At 39.3% G+C, this 10,537-nt stretch overlaps 1 protein-coding gene across 1 annotated transcript in view; it reads right to left on the bottom strand.

Moving 5' to 3' along the window:
- Positions 1–5,678: 5,678 nt before the first annotated feature.
- Positions 5,679–10,537, bottom strand: part of LOC110452349 — a 22,928-nt gene continuing 18,069 nt past the window's right edge. Inside the window, exons 11-12 of the mRNA XM_021500811.1 lie at positions 6,579–6,673; positions 5,679–5,957 (exon numbers count right to left, since the gene is read on the bottom strand). Of these exons, the coding sequence (XP_021356486.1) occupies positions 5,944–5,957; positions 6,579–6,673 (109 nt within the window). The 3' untranslated portion in view covers positions 5,679–5,943. The remainder of the gene's footprint in view (positions 5,958–6,578; positions 6,674–10,537) is intronic.

The following is a 10,537-nucleotide window of genomic DNA, read 5'->3' as shown; positions in this document are numbered from 1 at the left end:
AGGATGGAAGAATTAATTAATAAGTATGTGTGTTGTATGGCGGTCGCACTCTATACTTGATATTATTTTTTTGCTGTTTTGGTCTCGATTCTTTTTGAAAATCGGACGGGGTTATTGCATTACCAACCCTTTAACCATTTGGTACACGAATGTGTGATACTGGAGTGTCGGTAAATCAAGTTCATGAAACCTTTTTTGTCATACACGTACATCCACCATTACAACCCGAGTAGTCCCTGTTTGCTCTCAAATTTATCAATTTCCGGTTTAGTATGAGGGCTCCGTAATAAAGTAATCCATGTTTTCCGCTTTAGATCCTCTGAAATTTTGCAGGCCGAAGTTCGCTTGTGTGCTGCACTAGGCGGACGATGTGTCCAGTTAGGTAGACTGACCTCTTGTCTTTAGAATATTAATTTTTTTTGAAAAATACTCTAATAATTTTGATCACTTGGATGTCTGAATCAAACTAGGGGGAGATAAGCTTGTAGGAAAATGCAGCTGGTAAATTCCTCATAAAAAACCTTAGGGGCTGGTAATAACCAGTCTACCATTTAGGGTACAAGCTGTTTGGTTCCAGTTCTTGATGCTTCAGTATGTAGCATTTTTGGAGTTAAATTTGTGAAATTTTATTTTTTGCTCCCTGCATGTATATTATTTATGTGTTCGTGTTACGTTCATTTATCATGACCAAGACCGCTGCCCAATTTTACATTGTTTTTTTCGAGGGTCACGTACAAATGTACGTGGTCCTGGAAAAAATATAATGCACATCTATACTGTAAGAAGTCATCTTTAAAGGGTGTAATAGGGTTTTACCGAGTCCATATGGTCGTTAATGTGACAGAGAAACAATCAGGGACCGAAGACTGTACCTTGCAGCAAACCAGAGTCTAATGTGGCTTCTTTGGGGGTATTCTCGTTCAAGGACGACATGAAATGGATAGGTCCTCGAACTCAGGAATTGTTAAACTCGTGTTGCAGCTTGTCAATGTCGGTGTAAAAAGTTTCGGAGAAGTCCAAAAGTGGCGACGTCTACTTGTTCATCCTCGTCACAGGCTTTGTTGAAATCAGGGAGTGTTTCACGTCATGGTCATTACATATGGTTTGATATTCTGAGAGGGTTTGGTCAGCGTGGAGATATTTGTGAAAACCAGGTATAATTTGTTGTTTTCTATTGTTAACCGGTTTCTTCATTATTAATGTTTCGACAATAGGCCCAATATACATAACACCGTCAAAATAAATGTGTGACGTCATTTCCTCGCTATATGATGCGTGCAGTTGCCCCCCTAACATCCTCATAAGATGCCAAGTTCCTTGTAACGTGTAAGGCAATGCCATCATCAGACGGTGTCGACGTTGGTATGAAAACCTCGCTACAAAAAGACGCGATCTTCCCTTTTCATCCTTGACGAAGGGGTACAGCCATGTCAGTTGAATTTCAAATGAACCAAATATATGCTAGTATTGGATGGTGAGGTGATTTGAAGATTGACTTATTTGGATATTTAACAAACCCACGGTCTTGTGCCCTATATGACCCTCTATTACCGTAAGGATCGTCAGTACATTGTACAATATGATGGGCCCCCTTTCCGCAACTCTGATAACTACGAGGGGCTTATGCTAGACCATTTGAAAAAATCTGTGAATTCATACAACGGTCCTTCGAATTGGAAACGTATAAATTATTCTATGTTCTGGATATAAGCCATGAATACTTTACATCCTTCTAATCTAAGGATGCCATAAAACAGTTTTCTCTTTTGATTACAATGACTGTAATGTGTATCATTTTAAAATGGCGATTCTAATTGTGAGATTTATATCTCCCTGTGTTAAACCAAGGACTTAGATAGTAATAATCTAATTCCGTGGTTACTAAAACCTTTTGTTTGCATACTGATCGACACTGTAAGAAGTTAAAACAACTTTTTTTCTTTCCTATCTTTTATTGTCTTGGCCAGATCGTCTCCAAACGACATTAAAAGGGTGTTCTATTAGGAACACAATTGTGCGTACTGTCCTTTCAAATTCCCGGCGACGCTGGCTAATTTCTTGCTTTGCATTCGAATGAATCAAACTTTGCCATTTTCTTGCTAAACTGTACACATGAACCAAAGTTTTAAGAATCTTTTAGATTAAAAGTTTCAACCAAAACTTTTCCCATAATTGGATAGAAATGAATAAGGGCTCTTATGCAAATCCCATCATATTTCTACATTGAATACATGTAGCGACCTTACAAACAACAGTTCTGTTTTTGTATTCTAGAATCTTTTACTGATCCCAGTTGTTCTAAGCGTTGTTAGATCAACGAAAATTCCATACAAAAATGTTGCTTATAGCCCCGCAACGAAGTAGGCGGAGGTATACCGGAATCAGCTTGTCTGTCTGTCCGTAAAAAATGTTTGTCCGGACAACTCCTTCTGAAGTAATGGACTGATTCCAACGGAAGTTTTCAGATATGGTAATACCGTCTGAAATTTTGCATCCAGATATTTTTTCTGGTCCTTTTTCACGGAGTTATGTCCCTTTGTTGAAAAATCCTTTTCCGGCCAACTCCTCCAAAACTACGGGGCAAATTTTAACGAATGTTTCCAGATATGACGACTACCCACTAACGTTGTGCATCCATGTAGTATTTTTCATTCCGACCCTTTTTAAAGGAATTTATATGATACTTTGTTGAAAAAGCCCCTTGTCCGCCTCCTAAACCACTGGTCCGATTTCAATGATAGTTTACAGATATGGTAATTACCCCCTGACGTTCTGCATCTAGCTAGTATTTATTCATTCTGACCCATTATTTACGGAGTTATGGCCCTTTGTTGAAAAATCCTTGCCCGGAAAACTCTTCCTAAACTACTAGGCCACTTTCATCAAAACTTAACAGATATGATAGCTACCCTCTGTCATCATGTAGTTGTGTACTTCCTATTTATTACTTCATTTGTTTCGTGTCCATTTAGGAGCCCTTTTTGGGGGGAATCATGCCTTTTTCCATGTGTTTCTAATTTCAGGATATGGATTTTTTTTTATATGTTACAGATATTACAGCAGAAGAAAATGTAAATTCCTATAGTTAGAATAAAATCTGGGTATCTGTGTGTGACATGGTGGAATGTCAAATACAAAAAGTAGGTCACTGTGACCTGTCGTTTTACCGTTGACCTCAGATCTGAAAAAGTCTTTTTTGGGCATATGTTATGCTTTTCACCTGGGCTAATAAGATTTTGTATGCATGTATATTTTGGCAAGAAGAGGGAGTACAGGAAGTATGTCACTGTGACCTATATACATGTACTAAAATAAGTGAACAGCTCAGTAAATAAATAAATCATAACTGGTGGGAGACTATGGCTTGCTTTGCAACACTATGCCTTAGTTAGCCTTTAGCTTACAGATCTGGTTTAAAAGGGAGTGGGGGTATTAGTTAGCATTTAGCTTACAGTTCTGGTTTAAATGGGAACGGGAGGTATAAGTTAGCCTTTGGCTTACAGTTCTGGTTTAAATGGGATTGGGAGGTATAAGCTAGCCTTTGGCTTACAGTTCTGGTTTAAATGGGAGCGGGAGGTATAAGCTAGCCTTTGGCTTACAGTTCTGGTTTAAATAGGAGCGGGAGGGATAAGTAAGACTTAGGCTTACAGTTCTGGTTTAAATGGGGTTGGGAGGTATAAGTAAGCCTTAGGCTTACAGTTCTGGTTTAAATGGGATTGGGAGGTATAAGTAAGCCTTAGGCTTACAGTTCTGGTTTAAATGGGAGCGGGAGGTATAAGTAAGCATTAGGCTTACAGTTCTGGATTAAATGGGAGCGGGAGGTATAAACTAGCCTTTGCCTAACAGTTCTCGTTTAAATGGGAGCGGGAGGTATAAGTTAGCCTTTGACTTGCAGTTCTAGTTTTCAAAAACATTACATTCATAACTAAAATTATGGCAAAAGATGAGAGATGTAACTTATTGTACACTTGTAGAAAAAAAAGACCACTTTAATTTTACATATCGTGTTTGTGATTGCCATACTTTTGACGAATTCTGACAGCACTATAAAAAATATCCCAGTTATGGTTTCATAATCACAATCTGCTCTGTTTAAGTATAACATAATCACAATTAAATACAAAAGGCCCAGAGGGCCTGAATTGCTCACCTGGATATCTAAGCAATCATGGCAAAATATTCTCCAAATAAGATTCAAGGGATAGGGCTAGACCCCAAGGCCAATCCTCGCAGCATATCTATATTATAACTTTCACGCCCAGCAATTTTATGTAAAGTTAATTATGGGATGGGGATCTCAACTGTTTTGAAGCTGTGACTCAGAAACTAGGTCCCTTAAGTTTTGGCAAGATACCAGGGTCAATTCTAATATCATGACTGCATTCGTCTCTTTATGCCAAGCAATTGTATATATAGTTTTGGGGTGGGGATCTTAACTGTTTCGAAGTAATGACCCAGGGTTAAGTCTCCAAGTGTGGGGCAGATCCCAGGGCCATCCTGGAAGCATATGTGCATTCCTCTCTTTTTAGGGTGGGGATCTCAACTGTTTCCAAGCTGTGACTCAGAAACTATAGTCCCTGGGGGTTTGGCCAGACCCCAGGGCCAATTCTAATATCATGACTGCATTTGGCTCTTTATGCCCAGCATTTGTAAATATAGTTTTGGGGTGGGGATCTCAACCATTTTAAAGATATGACACAGGGGGTCAGCCTGTCCATTTGTACAATTGTTAATCCCCATCACGAAGGGATGCTTCCAATAAAATATAGATGATATCCATCGCCGAGTTCCAGAGAAGGTCACTTAAAGCCAAATAGCAAAATTACCCTTTTTGGCCACGCCCCTCAGCCCCCTTGAGGGTCAGCCCCACCATTTGTACAATTTTGAATCCCCACTACCTAGGGATACTTCCAGTCAAAAATGGTTGATATCCATCTCTAAGTTCCAAAGAAGAGGTCACTTAAACGAATAAAGCCCAAAAACTTTTTGGCCCCACTCCTCAGTTCCCTGGGGGGTCAACCCCACCATTTGTACAATATTGAATCCCTGCCTCCCATGAATGCTTCCGACCAAATATGATTGATATCCAGTGCATAGTCTTACAGAAGAGATCGTTTATAGCAATAAAGCCAAATTACCCCCTTTTGGCCCCGCCCCTTAGCCCCACCGTTTGTACATTTTTGAATCCCCACCACCTAAAGATGCTTTCAGTCAAATTTGGTTAAATTCCAATCAATGGTTAAGAAGAAGTCGTTTGAAGAAATTGTTGATGACGGACGACAGACGCCTCGGTTTGGCATAAGCTCACCTTGGTCCTTCAGACCCAGTGAGCTAAAAGCAAGAGGCCCAATGGGCCTGCACCACTTACCTAGTGTAAATCTCACACTTGTAACCTTAAAAGCGGACTAAAATTAAACTACTAGCAAAATATCAGTGTCTTGACTCAAAGTTATTCAAAAGAAACTGTTAAAAGATTAAAATACACTTGACCCCTGACCTTGAAAATCAAATAAGGACATTAAGTTGAACAAACTTTATAGCCCTTCATCCCAGAATGCAACTTGCCAAATATAACCACCCTAAGACTTTTAGTAGACCTTTTGTTTATTGAGAAGATGACTTTTTTAAGAAAAAAGTTAACACCAAGAGAGAGATGATGAACAACGCACCACAGCCAGTTGAGCTAACAAATTATTTTTATTTCACATTTTCACGGTAATACAAATGAAATGAACAAATCAATGAATCAATTACAAATTTTATTCTTGATCACTTTAACCACATATGTACATTTTAAATTTTCAATATTTTTCTGAGATAATTTTTATAAGAATACTTTTATGTGAGAATGAAGCCAAAATGTTGTCTTAGCCTTCGACACCCAGAATTCTGCTGCGCCTGCCATAGTCTTTCTCTCTGACCTTTTTGCTTTTTCCCTGGAACTCATGTTTTAAAAGCTGTAAACAAATGAAATATCAAAGATTATGGCTTTTGACAGGAAGAAACTACATTTTATGAGTGACAGCAAGTTTTCATGGCTAAGTAATTAATCCTGAATGCAGGTAGGTGTTAAAATGTTCTAGAGTCAGCAGGAAAATCTAGGGTAGGGATACTTGAAACACACAATATTGGGTTCCTGCTCCCCCTATGTCTCATTTTGGTTAAAAGCTCTTCACTTGTATATAAAGAGTGATCAATCCTCTTTCTCCTCTGATGCCCCTCCCCTCAAAACTTTGTTTTTACACCAAATAAAGTCATCTGGACCAAAATACCACTCCAGGTCAAATCTTAAATCAGATTACCTCTATTGGGCCCTGGCCCTCTATCCACAGGGGGATGAGGTACATGTTTCTTTCAACAATGTAAAGTTTCCTTGGTCAAGTGATGCTTCAGATCAATTCTGTTAAAAACCTGCACTGAATGAATATTCTTTCAAAGATTTACCTCTGTTTACCCTACAGCTACTGGACCTTGCCCATTAGCTCCCCTCCTGGGAAAGTTAATAAACAGAAGTACATGTACACCATGCTGTAAGTTCTCTTGACCCTTTGGATCAGTTGAGCTAAATAAATACTTACTTGGATCCGTCTGGTTCTCTGTCTCTGTGTTGCTTGTAATGTGTTTCAGTACATCCATGTAGGTTTCACTTTCTGATCTACGATGATGTACAAAGAACGCTTCGGCAGAGTCTGCTTTGGCCTCTTTTTTATTGGAGCAGCTTGTGGACTGATACCATTCATCATTTACCAAAACCTACAAAATGTGATCCACATCATTTACACATCATTTACCAAAACCTACAAAATGGGATCCACATCATTTACATACCATTCACCAAAACCTACTTGTTCTAGGGGTGCAGAGAGCAAAAGTGAGCGTAACCTCTAGATATTGAGGATGGTACAGGGCAGTGTCTGTCTGTCTGTTTGGGCAACAACTGTATCAACAGATCCTTATACCCTATAATTAGCCATCTTTTAATAACAATAAACCTTTTCTTTTCGGGTATTATTCAGAATCAAAATAATCACTATATCTAAGTACAATATCCATTTAACTCATTCACCCCTACATTTTTAAAATGGACTTGCTAAGTCTTTGATTTGGTAAGGTTCAAATGTGACTTGAGGGGTGAATGGGTTAAACAATTCCTTTCACACTGATTTCAGTATGAAGCTGTTGCAATTTTTACCTTACAAACAGTTGCAGACTCTTGTGGATATTCTGATGCTGGGTGATTTCCACCAAGTTTCATCAAAACTCAACAGAATTTTTGAGAAATCGAAAAGTATTTTTTCCGCATGATTCACCTTAGACAATGCATGATGCTGGATTAAAGGTGATCACAATAGGTGGGTCTACTGTGTGACTCTGGTGACCTATAAAGGTCATCACAATAGGTCGGTCTACTGCGTTACTCTGGTGACCTATAAAGGTGATCACAATAGGTAGGTCTAATGTGTGACTCTGGTGACCTATAAAGGTGATCACAATGGGTCTGTCTACTGCGTGACTCTTGTGACCTATATAGGTGATCACAATAGGTCGGTCTACTGCGTGACTGTGGTGAACTATAAAGGTGATCACAATAGGTCAGTCTACTGCGTGACTCTGGTGACCTATAAAGGTGATCACAATGGGTCAGTCTACTGTGTGACTCTGGTGACCTATAAAGATGATCACAATAGGTCGGTCTACTGTGTGACTCTGGTAACCTATAAAGGTGATCACAATAGGTCGGTCTACTTCGTGACTGTGGTGACCTATAAAGGTGATCACAATAGGTAGGTCTACTGCGTGACTCTGGTGAACTGTTGAAATCCATTTAAACAATTCCTGTTAAAACTTATCACAGTCATTTTTTTATTTACCGTACAAACAAACTTCGGTGGGTCCTCTGATGACAGACACTCGTAATGGTATTCTGGTTCCTCCCATCTTAACCTCTGGGTGATCACAATAGGTCGGTCTACTGTGTGACTCCGGTGACCTATAAAGGTGATCACAATAGGTCGGTGTACTGTGTGACTGTGGTGACCTATAAAGGTGATCACAATGGGTCGGTCTACTGCATTACTCTGGTGACCTATAAAGGTGATCACAATAGGTAGGTCTACTGTGTGACTCCGGTGAACTATAAAGGTGATCACAATAGGTCGGTCTACTGCGTGACTGTGGTGAACTATAAAGGTGATCACAATAGGTCAGTCTACTGTGTGACTCTGGTGACCTATATAGGTGATCACAATAGGTCGGTCTACTGCGTGACTGTGGTGAACTATAAAGGTGATCACAATAGGTCAGTCTACTGCGTGACTCTGGTGACCTATAAAGGTGATCACAATGGGTCTGTCTACTGCGTGACTCTTGTGACCTATATAGGTGATCACAATAGGTCGGTCTACTGCGTGACTGTGGTGACCTATAAAGGTGATCCCAATAGATCAGTCAACTGCATGACTTTGGTGACCTATAAAGGTGATCACAATAGGTAGGTCTACTGCGTGACTGTGGTGACCTATAAAGGAGATCACAATAGGTCGGTCTACTGCGTGACTCTGGTGACCTATACAGGTGATCACAATAGGTCGGTCTACTGTGTGACTCCGGTGACCTATAAAGGTGATCACAATAGGTCGGTCTACTTCGTGACTGTGGTGACCTATAAAGGTGATCACAATAGGTAGGTCTACTGTGTGACTCTGGTGAACTATAAAGGTGATCACAATAGGTCGGTCTACTGCGTGACTCTGGTGACCTATACAGGTGATCACAATAGGTCGGTCTACTGTGTGACTGTGGTGACCTATAACAGTTGCAGACTCTTGTGGATATTCTGATGCTGGGTGATTTCCACCATGTTTCATCAAAACTCAACAGAATTTTTGAGAAATCGAAAAGTATTTTTTCCGCATGATTCACCTTAGACAATGCATGATGCTGGATTAACGGTGATCACAATAGGTGGGTCTACTGTGTGACTCTGGTGACCTATAACGGTGATCACAATAGGTCGGTCTACTGCGTTACTCTGGTGACCTATAAAGGTGATCACAATAGGTCGCTCTACTGTGTGACTGTGGTGACCTATAAAGGTGATCACAATGGGTCGGTCTACTGCATTACTCTGGTGACCTATAAAGGTGATCACAATAGGTCTGTCTACTGTGTGACTCTGGTGACCTATAAAGGTCATCACAATAGGTCGGTCTACTGCGTTACTCTGGTGACCTATAAAGGTGATCACAATAGGTCGCTCTACTGTGTGACTCTGGTGACCTATAAAGGTGATCACAATAGGTCTGTCTACTGTGAGACTCTGGTGACCTATAAAGGTGATCACAATAGGTCTGTCTACTGTGTGACACTTGCTAAGTCTTTGATTTGGTAAGGTTCAAATGTGACTTGAGGGGTGAATGGGTTAAACAATTCCTTTCACACTGATTTCAGTATGAAGCTGTTGCAATTTTTCCCTTACAACCAGTTGCAGACTCTTGTGGATATTCTGATGCTGGGTGATTTCCACCATGTTTCATCAAAACTCAACAGAATTTTTGAGAAATCGAAAAGTATTTTTTCCGCATGATTCACCTTAGACAATGCATGATGCTGGATTAAAGGTGATCACAATAGGTGGGTCTACTGTGTGACTCTGGTGACCTATAAAGGGGATCACAATAGGTCGGTCTACTGTGTGACTCTGGTGAACTATAAAGGTGATCACAATAGGTAGGTCTACTGCGTGACTCTGGTGAACTGTTGAAATCCATTTAAACAATTCCTGTTAAAACTTATCATAGTCATTTTTTTATTTACCGTACAAACAAACTTCGGTGGGTCCTCTGATGACAGACACTCGTAATGGTATTCTGGTACCTCCCATCTTAACCTCTGGGTGACTTCATTTAATGCAGAGACAGGATTCAATACTGCAGTGATAAAAAATTATTGTACATAATCAAGTTGTCTCCTTTTCATTTAAAGAGATATATCAAGATTTAAAACATAAATACATCAACAACTATTATTTTAGGTATGCTACATGATTTTTATTTTAAAGGAAAGACCATTTATTATGTTTATTGAAAAGAGATTTACCTAATTGAGTATTTTGGTGTTTGGATCACGAAAATATCTCCATGGAAAAAAAAGGTTAAGACAATTTAAGGGTTGAAATTTGTCACAAACTTTCTGTCATTTACCTGTATAACAATCTTTAATTAATCTCAATCACACATTTGATTTCAGAAAAGTGTAAATCTCTCCAAAATGCCAAAATGCATATATTTTATAATAAGAAAGAAACAAGTTGGTTTGAAATTCAATATTTTTAATTACCTATCGTCAACAAGAGGCCCAAGGGCCTTAGTGATCACCTGAGTTATATCATAGGTACTGGTAGCTTTATTTTATTGTTTAGATGTGATGTGGAAATCAGCATGTAAACTAAGTGAAATACAATACTTGTCATGTCATCAAAGGATAAGAATTTTAAAATATTTGTAAATGTTCCCTTTGGGGCCCCGCTCTAACCCCT

Source organism: Mizuhopecten yessoensis, unplaced genomic scaffold, assembly GCF_002113885.1.
Source record: "Mizuhopecten yessoensis strain PY_sf001 unplaced genomic scaffold, ASM211388v2 scaffold6625, whole genome shotgun sequence".
Taxonomy (NCBI): domain Eukaryota; kingdom Metazoa; phylum Mollusca; class Bivalvia; order Pectinida; family Pectinidae; genus Mizuhopecten; species Mizuhopecten yessoensis.
The sequence above is the reverse complement of the archived record's forward strand: the minus strand, read 5'-3'. Positions and strand labels throughout refer to the sequence as shown.